Below are 16,948 nucleotides of genomic sequence, written 5' to 3'. Positions count from 1 at the left end.
AAGCAGAATTTATTCAAAAACTTTTACGTGAGAAGAAAAAATATCTTGCTGTGGCCTTCAATTAGATATTTAGATATTATATCGACATTTTCTGTATTATCAATAATAACTTTCATTCATTTGTTGATTCGATATTTCCCTGTGAGATCGAAATAATAGACAACCCAGAGTCGTCCACTTTTGCTTCATACTTTAATAGATATTTTATTAAAAGTAGACTTTAACGGCAAACTAACAACTCAACTTTATGACAAACGGGATGATTTCAGCTTCTCCATCGTCAACTTATCATATTTATGTAGCAATATTCCACTATCACCTGCATATGGTGTTCATATCTCTCAACTGATTTGATACTTAAGAGCTTGTTCTGCGTATGGTCAATTTTTAAATCGAGGCAAGCTACTGACAAAAACGTTGATGGTGCAGGGGTTTCAACAGTCTCGTTTAAAGTCGGCATTTCGCAAATTCTATGGTCGTTATAACGATCTAGTTTGCCAATACAACCTATCATTGGGTCAAATGCTGTCTGGCGTGTTTCATACCGATTGTTAGGCCGTTCTTGGCACACTGATTTTAACTACGGATTACTCCATTTACCTGATCAAGATATAGGACTCACGGCGGATGTGACCGATCGACAGGGGATACATTTCGGTTGAGCATCACTGAAGATACATTATTTGTCGAGGTGTGCGTCTGGTGCTTCAAATTTGGTACAGTATAACTTTTACATTACTCCTCCTAGACATCTGATCTTACTCTGGTGTGTCCAGGGATCCGTCTTTGCCCAACTATCTATTTTGTATTGCTTATAGGAGTTATGAGATTGATCACTGTTCGTTATCTTCACCTTCCATGCATATGTCAATTTGAATTGCGAACTGAGTTTCAGAACGCAGCTCGCTAATTGAATAGGGAATAGTGAACTATGAACTGCGTTTCAATAGTCTAACTTCAGTTTATGTATGTTGTGATGTAATGGAACTGCCTTGTATATGCAATGTTATGTAATGTATGTATGGAGTCGAAAATAGCTCCCAGGAGCTAAAATGATTCTTTTTCTTTTTATTGAAAATAAATATTAACGGCAAACTAACAACTCAGCTTTATGACAAACGGGATGATTTCAGTTTCTTCACCGTCAACTTCCTATATTTATGTAGCAATATTCCATCTGCATATGGCGTTTATAACTTTGTATCAAGTACAATCTTGTTATCAACATAAATATGGACAGTTCATTGAGGTGAACTATTAAATTCGAGTTTGAGAACACGTAAAGAATGTTACTATCAATACAAGCTTTAAGGTGTTGAAACATAAATTGGTAACTCATTAGGCATGATGGCAGATGTGACCGGTCGACAAGGGATGCTTACTCATCCTAGGCACCTGATCCCACCTCTGGTATGTCCAGGAGTCCGTGTTTGCCCAACTCTTTATTTTGCATTTCTTATGGGAGCTGAGATTGATCACTGTTCGTTATCTTCACCTTTCATTTGTTAAACCCGAATTTAAATAAATAACATCTTATTAATCTTATCTAGCATAAACTAATAAACTAATAAGAGACGTCTTCACCAAGTTGCATTGTGAAATTCCTGGCCCTTGAGTCAGTGAGGGGAGAGGTGTCTGGTGCTAGGAAGGGACTTAATGGCTCACATAGTGAGAATGTGTTACGTTTTAAATATTTTTCTTCCCACCTGATCATCAAACATCCAGCTTGAATTTATAGAAATTATAAAGATCAAAGAAAAGTGAAGTTTAAGACCCCTGGGTTAAGAAATATGGTGCAAGGGCGGGTGTCAATACTTTAAAAAAATACACAATCTGATCTCCCTTGAGAGATCTAGCAGGCAAAGTGAGTGTAAAATCATAATGAACAAGGATGTCTCTAACAGAAATGTAAAGGTGATGATCCCCGGATCAGCATTTTACGAAAGCCTAATTAGTATTGTGTAAAAAAAAAAAAAAAAAAAAAAAAAAAAAAAAAAAAATTCCACCACGAGATAATTAATTTGAAATCATAAGAAAATATCTCGTAAATACAAGACAACATCTCGTACATGTAATTGCAAATTATCTCGTTATGAGATGAATAAATATTTTGAATTCTTGTGCGACTCCAATATCATTTTTAAGGGAGGCCGTGTAAGAATTCATATTTCTAAAGTTTTAAAGGATAAGCGTATATACATAATGCAAACACACAGCTGTTTCATTTATTCAATTTGAAATTCAATGGTACCTTTTACACAAAACGTATCGGTAGCTAATTTGTTTAATCGTGATATGTGAAGATTGATATCATACGAAGACATCAAAATCACTCCTTCCTATGTGTATAATCCTGAATTAATCTTATATATAATAAACAATCGGCTACTTCAGGTTTTACAGAAAATCCTATTTAACGGTACTTTCCATCATAATGTATAAGTATCTATTACTTTAGTTCTTGTAGTAGTTGTCTATCAGTAAATATAGTCTTTATTTCTTGTAATGGTTGTCTATCAGTAAATATAACCTTTATTTCTTGTAATGGTTGTCTATCAGTAAATATAACCTTTATTTCTTGTAGTAGTTGTCTATCAGTAAATATAACCTTTATTTCTTGTAGTAGTTGTCTATCAGTAAATATAACCATTATTTCTTGTAGTAGTTGTCTATCAGTAAATATAGTCTTTATTTCTTGTAGTAACTGTCTATCAGTAAATATAACCTTTATTTCTTGTAGTAAGTGTCTATCAGTAAATATAACCTTTATTTCTTGTAATAACTGTCTATCAGTAAATATAACCTTTATTTCTTGTAGTAGTTGTCTATCAGTAATTATAACCTTTATTTCTTGTAGTAACTGTCTATCAGTAAATATAACCTTTATTCCTTGTAGTAACTGTCTATCAGTAAATATAACCTTTATTTCTTGTAGTAACTGTCTATAAGTAAATATAACCTTTATTCCTTGTAGTAACTGTCTATCAGTAAATATAACCTTTATTCCTTGTAGTAACTGTCTATCAGTAAATATAACCTTTATTCCTTGTAGTAACTGTCTATCAGTAAATATAACCTTTATTCCTTGTAGTAGCTGTCTATCAGTAAATATAACCTTTATTTCTTGTAGTAGCTGTCTATCAGTAAATATAACCTTTATTCCTTGTAGTAACTGTCTATCAGTAAATATAACCTTTATTCCTTGTAGTAACTGTCTATAAGTAAATATAACCTTTATTCCTTGTAGTAACTGTCTATAAGTAAATATAACCTTTATTCCTTGTAGTAACTGTCTATCAGTAAATATAACCTTTATTCCTTGTAGTAACTGTCTATAAGTAAATATAACCTTTATTTCTTGTAGTAACTGTCTATCAGTAAATATAGTCTTTATTCCTTGTAGTAACTGTCTATCAGTAAATATAACCTTTATTTCTTGTAGTAACTGTCTATAAGTAAATATAACCTTTATTCCTTGTAGTAACTGTCTATCAGTAAATATAACCTTTATTCCTTGTAGTAACTGTCTATCAGTAAATATAACCTTTATTCCTTGTAGTAACTGTCTATCAGTAAATATAACCTTTATTCCTTGTAGTAGCTGTCTATCAGTAAATATAACCTTTATTTCTTGTAGTAGCTGTCTATCAGTAAATATAACCTTTATTCCTTGTAGTAACTGTCTATCAGTAAATATAACCTTTATTCCTTGTAGTAACTGTCTATCAGTAAATATAACCTTTATTCCTTGTAGTAACTGTCTATCAGTAAATATAACCTTTATTCCTTGTAGTAACTGTCTATCAGTAAATATAACCTTTATTTCTTGTAGTAACTGTCTATCAGTAAATATAACCTTTATTCCTTGTAGTAACTGTCTATCAGTAAATATAACCTTTATTCCTTGTAGTAACTGTCTATCAGTAAATATAACCTTTATTCCTTGTAGTAACTGTCTATCAGTAAATATAACCTTTATTCCTTGTAGTAGCTGTCTATCAGTAAATATAACCTTTATTTCTTGTAGTAGCTGTCTATCTTTAAATATAACCTTTATTTCTTGTAGTAGCTGTCTATCTTTAAATATAACCTTTATTTCTTGTAGTAACTGTTTATCAGTAAATATAACCTTTATTCCTTGTAGTAACTGTCTATCAGTAAATATAACCTTTATTTCTTGTAGTAACTGTTTATCAGTAAATATAACCTTTATTCCTTGTAGTAACTGTCTATGAGTAAATATAACTTTTATTTCTTGTAGTAACTGTCTATCAGTAAATATAACCTTTATTCCTTGTAGTAGCTGTCTATCAGTAAATATAACCTTTATTTCTTGTAGTAACTGTCTATCAGTAAATATAACCTTTATTTCTTGTAGTAACTGTCTATCAGTAAATATAACCTTTATTTCTAGTAGTGGCTGTTTATCAGTAAATATAACCTTTATTTCTTGTAGTAACTGTCTATGAGTAAATATAACCTTTATTTCTTGTAATGTCTGTCTATCAGTAAATATAACCTTTATTCCTTGTAGTAACTGTCTATCAGTAAATATAACCTTTATTCCTTGTAGTAACTGTCTATCAGTAAATATAACCTTTATTCCTTGTAGTAACTGTCTATCAGTAAATATAACCTTTATTTCTTGTAGTAACTGTCTATCAGTAAATGTAACCTTTATTTCTTTTAGTAACTGTCTATCAGTAAATATAACCTTTATTCCTTGTAGTAACTGTCTATCAGTAAATATAACCTTTATTTCTTGTAGTAACTGTCTATCAGTAAATATAACCTTTAATCCTTGTAGTAGCTGTCTATCAGTAAATATAACCTTTATTTCTTGTAGTAAGTGTCTATCAGTAAATATAACATTTATTCCTTGTAAATATCTGAATATGTGAAGAGTTATCATTATATGTTGATATAGGTTTCGACATTGAATTATCTTTCCTCATAACATTGTCTTATCTTGAAACCGTTTAGAGTTACTTTTCTTGATTCGAACACGCCTGCGAGTGTGGCTCACGCAATGCATTGTTGATTGTTCCAATCATTCTTTTTATATACTTAGAGATAGCACACAGTGAAAGTAGTCTTTTACATTTCAATATAATGAATCTCTTAGTATTTTGAATACATATTTAGTCTATTTTGATTTGCTATTTTTTGTATATTATTTATAGAAGTAACCTATTTCTGAATAATTTCTATGGAATACCGTGGGTGTCATATGTTTAATTCACAATATGCACGTGCTTAACAAATTCTTCTATGGAAACAAGTTTGTGATGTAATCAAATTTAAATTTTAAGCATTTCCATTATGTATACGTAACATTTCTGAAGTTTTTTTTTATACAATGTATTCATGTACTTGCTAAAACAACTATGCTTATTATGTAATACTCATGTCATACCTTTAATCGTTTATATGTATATCGAATATTTGTAATTTAGCAGCCTATTTATTACGTCTGTTTGTTTCAGTCTTTTACCTCATTAAGTGCATAATAAAGACAACGCACCATCTTGTACATGACTTGTACTGGCAGAATAGCAAAAGAATTGTACTTATCAGGATGTCTGAAGGAGAAGGCAGTCCAAATAGAATAAAAACTCCTAGAAAGGGAGAGGCTTTTTTCTACAGTAAACTGGAGCCTTATAAGGTTTTCTATCAGTCCTGGAAGAAGTTTGAAAATATTTTAGTGAATTTAGATGAAACTTGTACAGACATAAAATATCTCAGAAAAATTTAATCAAGTCTAAAGAGCAAAACAGCATTACACTGTTGATACAGATTTACCGTTTTCCTTTCTTAATCATTCCCACACGGAAGAGGGTGGAGAAATGGATAGACATTTAGTGAGGATTGAGAGGTGTCGTACATTGATGGATAATTTTGGCTTTCGTGCATTTTTTTTCATGATCGAGTTCCAGTTTATACTGCTGTTTCATCTTGAGAATTAAGTATTTCTCTGAAAGTGTTTAATCGGTGTCAAGTAGTAAACTTTAAATATGTTTGCCAAAATATGATCCAAAATGCAAATTTTATTCTGCAATGATTACTGCCTCCATCACCTGAAAAAACAGACATTTTATTGTTAATATTTTTATGCATTTCTTAAAAATATAGACTAGATTTAAGTACTAAAATATCAAATCGTTGACACATTCGTTAAATAAAACAGCCAATACACCCTTTGACCTTGATGATGCTCTATACTTGGTAATTATTATGAAGACAGGTGGTACTAAAAAACCGGATCAAACCAGTTTGCAACAAGCCATGATGAAAACAATGTCAATTTCAAAAGAAATATAAGAGAAAAGATTCAGCGAATGTAAGTATTTTGTCAAAAGCTAGTGTACTTCTGTGTAAAAAATGAGCCTTCAAACTCTTTCTATGCTTGTTCCCGACAAATATAGTACTTATACTACAACTGAACTGAAGGAAGCAGGTCAGAACACACCCTCTGCTCTTGTGAATTTTTTCTTTTTATGTCTCTCCCACAGGCACTTGTTTCTGTAAATGACTTATGACCTCTGTATACTAATAACTGTTATTAGTATACAGAGGTCATAAGTCGTTTACAGAAACAAGTGCCTGTGGTCTCTCCATAGTAAAGCTCAGACATGCAGTGGGACTGAGACATACGGATGGACATTGTAATTCCTAAAACCTTACTTGCAGGTGTGTGCGTGTTGCTATAAAACGTAAAAACAAAATTCAGTATTCAATATATTTATTAGTGATATGAGAATAGGATACATACGATTCAGGAGAAAAAAAGAAATTACTTGATATATTTTTGCTGGAATTACATGTTCATGGAACTGCTTTGTTCATCACGACCAGATATGTAACAAGCAGACACTTCACTGGCTGATATTAAAGGTTATACTACATTTGTATAAAACACTGAGACAAAACACTATGATAATTTATAAATTCATAGCACCATTTTTGTTCTAATTTATTTCGTGGCAAACACCTATTACACATCCACTCCATTTTGAATAATATGCTTTCATCAGTCTGATACATAAAAGTAGTTACATTAAAGAAAATGTATTCTTACATGCACTGAAAAATAAAAGATAAATAATGTTAAAATGTAAAGGAATCGCTAAAACCAGAAAAAAAGATTTATCATAAACATACATGTTGAAAATCATATATCATTCGGTCGTCTGCATCATTATGCAACAAATAAAAATAAAAACAACAATATCCACGCTGGATGTTGCATACATCGTCTCCAAGCAATCAATTGCATAAATATATATATATGTGTGTGTAAATGGTGCAATCATTTAACCTGTTATCTTGAATTATTTCCAGAGATTGACATAATTAAGTATAAAATTGTGTATGATCTACTCTTATCATTAATACTAATTCCCAGCCTAGGACTGGGTCAATAATGGGCACTATATAAAGCATGGTCCATGAGGTCATGGAATGGTATGAAACACCCTCTACAGTTTCCGCTCCTTTACGCTATATCTGTCTGTACGGTGTTGAACTTGGAGCCATCCCAGGTTGTCTTGAACTGTTCTGGCAAGGCAAACTCAGTCTGAAACAAAGACAACATATCGTCAAAATAAATTAAAATACAATTCAACACTTACTTTTATGTTGCATGTTCCATTACTATTAAAATGATATCTATTTGTTTTCTAAGTAAAAACTGTACGGATCACCAGGGCTGGAGGGTATAAAACTTTTTCCATACTCAAACTCAGCCATGTTTATTTTGAGTACAACTGTGAGCAAACTTCGAAACATACTCAAAAAATCTTGGACCTGTATTCCATTTGAGTGCGAGAATGATTTTATAAAAGTTTTTATAATCTTCACTTTCGCGTGTGAGTATTTCTAATATTGTTTGTCATTTAGCAAAGAAACTTTACAAGTTTTTTTTAATAAAATGTTTCCCCTTTTCAAAAGCACAAAATCAAAACTGAATTTGCTTATAAACAAGAGGCCCACAGGCCTTATCAGTCACCTGAGTACTAGTGAAAAAGTATCACTACTCCCAAGGGCTATGAAATCTTGAAAAAATTTCCTGTTCTGAATATCTAAGATAAATTCTAATGTTCAGCAACAGTATAAAACAAGATGTGTTCTTAAAACTTCAATACCCTTAAAAGTGCATACACTGATGAAAAGCTTTACATAATATAGGTGTATTAACATTAAAACATTAAAAGATATGACTAATTTGGACCCATCGTAGATTCAAAACCCTGGGTTGTGAAATTCATTTTCTGTACATCCTTTTCTCCTATTCCTAGGTATACATTTAGATTTTATACAGTATCAGCAAACTTACACATAAATACTATATACATGTACTAAGTTTGGACCCACCATGGGGTCAGAACCCCAAACCCGGGGATCATCAAATTTACAATTTTGGTAATGGACTACCTGCTCTTTCTAAACATACATTTAGTTTCAATCTAGTATCAATATTAAACACTACCATCCTTTGGATGAGACTGCAAAAACCGAGGTCCCGAGTCACAGCAGGTGTGGCACGATGAAGATCCCTTCCTGCTCAATGGCCATAAGCGCCGAGCATAGGCCTAAATTTTGCAGCCCTTCACCAGCAGTGGTGACGTCTCCATATGAATGAAATATTCTTGAGAGGGACGTTAAGCAATATTCAATCAATCAATAACACTAAAGAAGATGCTATTTAAGTGTTTTACACATAAACAATATATACTAAGTTTGGCCCCACCCTGGGGTTAGCACCCCTACCCCAGGGATCATAAAATTTACAATTTTGGTAGAAGCCTTCCTGCTCTACATCACTATGCATTTAGTTTTTCTTACACATGTGAGGTTCTAGAGAAAAAGATTTTTGAAAATTGGTAAATTTTGGGCAGTTTTTGTCCCACCCCTAGGGTCCCAGGGGTGCAGGAGTCCTGAAATATTTAATTTATGTCCCCTTTGTCATAAAGATGCTTCATACCAGATTTGAAAAGAATTGGAATAGTAGTTATCAAGAAGAAGTTAAAAATGTTCAATTGTTAATGCACGACAACGGATGACAACCCATTGCAAGAGGTCACCTGAGTTTACTCAGGTGACCTAAAAATAGAAAAAAAATATGTTTGGTATTTCTTTACTTCCCAACATGCCAAAGATGATGTGCATTTCCAGCGCTCAACAAAAACAACGAGACCAGTTAAAATTGTACTACAGTGTATATCTGATCTCAACATCACTAAATCTGACCTCAATAACACTAGACCTGACCTCAGTAACACTAGACCTACCCTCTTCTATACTACATATGTTTCTCTATCTCTCAGTATCATAAATAACATACTATGTGTTGAATAATTATTATGAAAATGATTGTTTTCAGAATGCATGTATTTCTAAAGAAAGAAATTTGAGGTGATTTTCAGCATTAAACAGGTTTATCAATTGAAAATGACTTGTGTTGTATTTATTCTGATTGTTGCAAATATTCTTTTTCCTTCGTTTAATAATTGCCTTGATTTATCCAAGATTACACAAAACAGCAGGAATTTAGTCTTCATTGCGATGCTGCATTAAAACATGCTCTGTCTTTAACTTATACATGTACATGTATGTACCCTTATCTTCCTGTTTACCGCTGCCAGGGGAACCAATCTTTGGGCCAAAGTTGAATTTTGACATCGTTGGTATAAACAAATCAACATTGGAAATCGATAGAAATTGAGATATATGTAAAAACTAATATGTTATTTATCAATTTCATTACATGTGGTCTGCAAAGAAGCCGATATTTGTTCACTAAAAATATACCAAACAGCAGTTATCATGCATCTTCTGTAACCCACGGATTGGTGTCGATATCTTTTACTAATCAGAACGCACACAGTTCACACACATCTCCAAGCCATTTCTTTGGTATTGTGTCCCATGTATATGTTGGTAAACTTTTCTCAAGTATCAAGAGATTTTGTGCCAAGCAAAGCGAGGGACCAAATCGAGTGGCGAGAGAAAAGTTTAACAATATACTTAGTACATGTTTCACACGGGAAATGAAAACTCTTTGTGGTGAGTACATATCCTATACTATTTTCTTGAAGTGTTAGTGATGGGGCAGAACAGATATCTCAGAAAGAGAGAGAGAAAGAAAGAGTAAATATATCTTAAATAGAATTTGTCTGATCTCTTGTTTCTGTTGGTCGCCCAAGCCACCCAAATTTTTGTGTTTTTGTTTTAAGATAGTTCATTACACTAAAAATTTTATTTGATGGCTCGTTAAAACGTCGCTCATGAAGTATGATTTCACCATTGAAAGAGTCAATTATTTTACAAGAATTTTTTGTGATTTTTGCCGGAATGATAAAAAGGATGTTTGGTTTGCAAATAAGATACTCTAGAGTCCAAATTTTGCTGTGATTTGATGCATAATATGAATATCTAAGAAAACATGCCTAAACGACTCAGATAGATGTTCTAATTTTTTAAATAAAAAGATATTTATGAAATTTGAAAAGGTTTTTTGCTAATATTTTTTAAATCTACAGATAAAATCTTTAGAAAAAACCATGTCAGTTAGAAAAAAGATACATCAGTAAAATATATTTTAAAAAGAAATTGAAATGAAATGGTCAAAATTCAGAAATATTACGATTTTTCTAATTTGAACCAAGCCCGATCGGAATTATAAAAAGGTAGTCATAGAGAACATTGTAATCAGAAAACCAAATCTCCTTGATGTAAAATGGTTTAAAAATCAAATGACTCTAATTTGAACCAAGCCCGGTCGGAATTATAAAAAGGTAGTCATAGAGAACATTGTAATCAGAAAACCAAATCCCCTTGATGTAAAATGGTTTAAAAATCAAATGACTTTATAAAGGAAACTAATTTCTTGATTAACAGTGCATACAATTAGCAGCAATATGATTATTTTAGTAATTTCTATCAATTTTGATCGGGATTGGTACTTTTTTCTCCAGTTTGAATATAGTGATTCGGATTGGCCAAATTTTGTAGAATTGTAATTTCAATATTCAAACAAGAGGCCCACGGGCCACATCGCTCACCTGAGTCACCTTGGTCCATATCAGAAGATTTTCCATATCTATTTGCATGTAAAACCGTAGTCCCTATTATGGCCCCAAACCTACCCCTGGAGGCCATGGTTTTTGCAAACTTGAATCTACACTATGTCAGAAAGCTTTCATGTAAATATGAACTTCTTTGGCCCAATGGTTCTTGAGAAGAAGATTTTTAAAGATTTTCCCTATATATTTGTATGTAAAACTTTGATCCCCTATTGTGGCCCCATCCTACCCCAGGGGGGCATGATTTCAACAAACCTGAATCTGAACTATATCAGAAAGCTTACATATAAATCTCAGCTTTTCTGACTTAGTGGTTCTGGGAAGAAGATTTTTAAAGATTTTTCCTAGATATTTGTATGTAAAACTTTGACCCCCTATTGTGGCCCCATCCGACCCCCGGGGGCCATGATCTTAGCAATTTATAATCTGCACTATATCAGGAAGCTTTCATATAAATCTCAGCTTTTCTGGCTTAGTGGTTTTTGAGAAGAAGATTTTAAAAGATTTTTCCTATAAATTTGTATGTAAAACTTTGATGCCCCCCTTGAGGCCCCATTCAATCCCCGGGGTCCATGATTTTAACGAACTTGAATCTGCACTATATAAAAAAACAACAACAAAAAAACCGAAAAAACAAAACAAAACAACAACTTTGACCCCCTATTGTGGCCCCATCCGACCCCCGGGGGCCATGATTTTAACAATTTAGAATCTGCATTATATAAGGAAGCTATCATATAAATCTCAGCTATTCTGGCTCAGTGGTTCTTGAGAAGAAGATTTTTAAAGATTTTCCCTATATATTTGTATGTAAAACTTTGATCCCCTATTGTGGCCCCATCCGACCCCCGGGGGCCATGATTTTAACAATTTAGAATTTGCATTATATAAGGAAGCTTTCATATAAATCTCAGCTTTTCTGGCTCAGTGGTTCTTGAGAAGAAGATTTTTAAAGATTTTCCCTATATATTTGTATGTAAAACTTTGACCCCCTATTGTGGCCCCATCCGACCCCCGGGGGCCATGATTTTAACAATTTAGAGTCTGCATTATATAAGGAAGCTTTCATATAAATCTCAGCTTTTCTGGCTCAGTGGTTCTTGAGAAGAAGATTTTTAAAGATTTTCCCTATATATTTGTATGTAAAACTTTGACCCCCTATTGTGGCCCCGCCCGACCCCCGGGGGCCATGATTTTAACAATTTAGAATCTGCACTACCTAATAAAGCTTATCTATAAATTTCATCTTTTCTGGCCCAGTGGTTCTTGAGAAGAAGATTTTTTATTTGCCCTACCCTATTTTTACCTTTTCTTGATTATCTCCCCTTGGAAGGTGGCCTGGCCCTTTATTTTAACAATTTAGAATTCCCTTTACCTAAGGATGTTTTGTGCCAACTTTGGTTGAAATTGGCCCAGTGGTTGTTGAGAAGAAGTTGAAAATGTGAAAAGTTTACAGACGGACGGACGGACGCCGGAATACGGGTGATCAGAAAAGCTCACTTGAGCTTTCAGCTCAGGTGAGCTAAAAATGATATTCCTTCCACTAGCAAACCTGACAATTGTACTGTACATATGTTACTTTTTTTATTCATTCATTACCTGTTTGTTACTGTTTTATATGTTTGTACTTTCATGCCTCATGTGAGGCCAAAAAGTGAAATAAAAGTTTCAAGTTTCAAAGATTATATCAAAACTATGGTCATTTCATTTCAAATTCGTTTTATAATATATTTCTTTGATATATCTCTTTTCTAACTAACATGTTTTTAGAAGATTGTATCCGTAAATTTAAAAAATATTAACAAATAACATTTTCAATTTTCATAAATATTTTTTTCTAAAAAATTAGAATGTTTATATATGAATCTTCTAGGCATGTTTTATTAGATATTCATATCATGCACCAAATCACAGTGAAATTTTGACTCAAAAATCTCTTATTTGCAAACCAAACACCCTTTTTATCATTCCAGGAAAAATCACAAAGAATTCATATAAAATAATTGAGAGCTTGTATCACTCTTTCAATGGTGAAATCATAGTTCATAAGAGGTGTTTTAACGAGCCATGAAATAAAATTTTAGGTAACTGCATGGCGCACCGTATTCAGAAAGCGTGACGCCCATCCTTGATTGTTACCAATCATTGATAATTATTGGTTTGATAATTATAAATACAATGGCACAGTTACCCAACCATGAAGCTTGGACTTGGGGTGTACCAAGTTATTTGGTAAATGCAAAAATTTTTTGTTCGAGGTGTGAAACATGTACTAAGGGAGGTAAGAGATAGACCCTAGCAAGACCAACAGACGATGGTGTAAAGAAAATGACTTCCAATATGCCACCAGAGGGCATAGTACATTAAAGAACACAACAGGAAGGATAACTCTGGGTAAAACATGCATATATTGAAAACAAAAACAAAGTAGAATAAATACTGTAGATTAATAGGTTACTGTGAACATTACTGGTACCTTAGAAATTTCAATTATATATACTTTAGTTTCAAAATTAAATGTAATATTTTGACACGACCAGTCAGGCTACCATGACACAAAATAAACTAGACCGGACCAAGCTTTTACTAGTCTGAGTCAGTCAGACGTGCCTTAGTGTCAAGCCCTGATTTCATATATAGAAGATCTTGAACAAGTGCTTATGGTATATGAAATGAGATATCGGATTTAATATTTCCCCAAGCCTTGTCATAAGCACAAGTGTAAGATTCTATTTATCACACAACTATCATTAAACGAACATTTTAATTTACTGTCTATTTCACAACCAGAATGTCACAGAAATGTTTTGCTTTTAATTCGATTGTCACGTCGTCGCTACGTTACGGTTTGAAGAAACTAGAAATTATTTGCACTTCATAAAAGACACAAAATCCTCTTGGAACAATCTTGGTGACAAAACAAGGTCTTTTGTCATCAATGTTAACAATATCAAAGGATGACATGTTGTTTAGTTTATGTTGTGGCACATGAATGATTGACCTACCTAATTTGCATAATTATGAACCTGTGCTACAAGTTCATATCGCTTTTTCCAAACCTGTGATATGAACATGTACTGTTGTGTGATAAGTATATATCTTAGATTTTGTGACACTTGGAGAAATAACGTGCTTTCTATGGACTTTACTAAAATCTAACTCGGATCACTACAAGTGAAGTAGACTTTACTTACAAAGTCTCCATCAGCCTTAGGGACCAGTATGTTCATTTCTGAGATCACTACAAGTGAAGCAGACTTTACTCACAAAGTCTCCATCAGCCTTAGGAACCAGTATGTTCATTTCTGAGATCACTACAAGTGAAGCAGACTTTACTCACAAAGTCTCCATCAGCCTTAGGAACCAGTATGTTCATTTCTGAGATCACTACAAGTGAAGCAGACTTTACTTACAAAGTCTCCATCAGCCTTAGGAACCAGTATGTTCATTTCTGAGATCACTACAAGTGAAGCAGACTTTACTTACAAAGTCTCCATCAGCCTTAGGAACCAGTATGTTCATTTCTGAGATCACTACAAGTGAAGCAGACTTTACTTACAAAGTCTCCATCAGCCTTAGGGACCAGTATGTTCATTTCTGAGATCACTACAAGTGAAGCAGACTTTACTTACAAAGTCTCCATCAGCCTTAGGAACCAGTATGTTCATTTCTGAGATCACTACAAGTGAAGCAGACTTTACTTACAAAGTCTCCATCAGCCTTAGGAACCAGTATGTTCATTTCTGAGATCACTACAAGTGAAGCAGACTTTACTTACAAAGTCTCTATCAGCCTTAGGAACCAGTATGTTCATTTCTGAGATCACTACAAGTGAAGCAGACTTTACTTACAAAGTCTCCATCAGCCTTAGGAACCAGTATGTTCATTTCTGAGGATTTGGCTGTGACTATCTCTACATCCAGGGAGTCTTTGCTCAGATAGACAAGGCAGCCATCAGTTTTGTCAATGCTGATGGTAGGGACTTTACCCATCACCTGAAATTAAAGACATGATTGATCTTCTGCAATAAAACTCCTAAAAACTTTCATATTTTGAATTTACATACTACATGTACCTGCAAAATCTGTCAAAGATTGTGTATATCAAAAGCCACCATGTAGTGGGCCTCATATATAAACAATACTGTTACAACGACGAAATATTCCAGCATTTTTTTAATTTATGAAACATATTCTGTGATAATCAACTTAGTGCTATAAAGTCTCCCTGTATTTCCAGGAAAATTTTCTCACATTGACCTTGACAAGTCTTACCTGACCTTGACACCTCTTACCTGTCCTAGACAATTCTTACCTGTCCTTGACATCTCTTACCTGACCTTGACACCTCTTACATGACCTTGACAACTCATACCTGACCTTAACACCTGACCTTGAAAACTCTTACCTGTCCTTGAACACTTTGGCAGTTGATGAACTCTAGAGATGAAACAACATCATCAAATACAATAGCAGTCTTCTTACAGCCATCTATTTAAGAAAAGAAAGTATGTTCGTCTGACAATGAGGACTAAGAAATACAAGCACCACATATCCAGTAAATAATGCCCCCTTTCCAGATTGAAGGTAAGGTGACTTCGTTTCTGGCGGCTTTGTCTGCTTCTCTGTCCAAAACTTTAAATGAATTCATACTTGATGACCAATAAAGGTGAAGGTCATACATTAAGGTCAAATTTACCACAGCTTAATTTGCACACCAGAATAGTATTGCCTTAGCACATCTGTCCAAGTGCTAGCAACATATTTGTCTCAAAATACATTTAGCAGTTAGAAATGTTTTACCTTTAGTTTTTGGAGTGTTGTCTTTAGATCCAAAGAATTAGGGTTAAAGTCAGCAGTAAAACCATAAGACGTATGATAAAAATACACAAGGAAATTAATTCACTAATTACTGTCTTATCATCAGTTAAGTTACAAGTTTACAGCTAAAAGAAAGTTGCCTGTGGGATTGTTAAAACACATATTTGTCACTAAAGCTGTTTGTAAACTTGTTCAGGGTTTTGTTTTGGCACAGGAATTGAGGAATTGAGCCTGTGACCTCCTACTTACAAAGCCAGCAACTTAACCACTGTAGTAGAATTGAATCAATTACAAAGCTAACATTTCTAGTGTCTGAAGATCACTCAATACTCAGTTTAATTTGTGAGAAATATGCACATGTATATATATATATATATATATATATATTTGAACTTCGGTATCTCGAACAATGATATCTTGAATACAATGGATAAGTCGAAGTGATTCTGATATACCACTTATTCTCTAAGTATTTTATCCTCGATATCTCGAATATCTCAAACTTTTTCCCCAGTCCCATCAAGTTCAAGATAACAAGGTTTGACAGTATTTATGTTTTTGCAGCTTTTTAAATGTTTCAACACATGATATATAAGAAATAGTGATATCTTTAATATCAATTTTAATTAACTTGAATATCTAACCAGAATGAAGCCAAATGATAAGTTAATGGATTAATTGAGAATCCATATCTAAATTGCTACAGAATTCCAAGAAATACCCCAAATTTGTCTCCTCTCTGGTATTTGTGAAATCAGTGAGATGTTAGATAAAGACTTCTATCATATTCACCTCCGCTTGACTATTACTCTCTTATACTTTTATGCATTATCTCCCTTTGCAATTTTCAACCACATCTGACAGTATATGGCCTAGTTCGATCATCAACTATAATAACTTGAGTTGAACCAAAGTATGTTCGAACTGCCTTTGGTCGAAACCGGAAAAGGTGTTACTGCGCATGTCTGGTCTACCAAACGGCAACAGAATGGTTAAACTTTAGTAACCAGACATGCACACTGAAGGTCCGGAAGCAAGCTAGGC

The 16,948-nt window shown here is 33.4% G+C and overlaps 1 protein-coding gene across 7 annotated transcripts in view; it reads right to left on the bottom strand.

The window, feature by feature from the left end:
* Positions 1 to 6,725: 6,725 nt before the first annotated feature.
* Positions 6,726 to 16,948, bottom strand: part of LOC125646869 (adenylyl cyclase-associated protein 1-like) — an 81,511-nt gene continuing 71,288 nt past the window's right edge. For all 7 annotated transcript variants that reach the window (XM_048873454.2, XM_056141710.1, XM_048873458.2 and 4 more), the window contains 3 exons: positions 15,492 to 15,574; positions 14,936 to 15,079; positions 6,726 to 7,576 (listed from right to left, as the gene is read on the bottom strand). In XM_048873454.2, the coding sequence (XP_048729411.2) occupies positions 7,496 to 7,576; positions 14,936 to 15,079; positions 15,492 to 15,574 (308 nt within the window). In that variant the 3' untranslated portion in view covers positions 6,726 to 7,495. The remainder of the gene's footprint in view (positions 7,577 to 14,935; positions 15,080 to 15,491; positions 15,575 to 16,948) is intronic.

Source organism: Ostrea edulis, chromosome 6 (assembly GCF_947568905.1).
Source record: "Ostrea edulis chromosome 6, xbOstEdul1.1, whole genome shotgun sequence".
NCBI classification, from domain to species: domain Eukaryota; kingdom Metazoa; phylum Mollusca; class Bivalvia; order Ostreida; family Ostreidae; genus Ostrea; species Ostrea edulis.
Note: the sequence above shows the minus strand (reverse complement) of the source record. Positions and strands in the feature narration are given on the sequence as shown.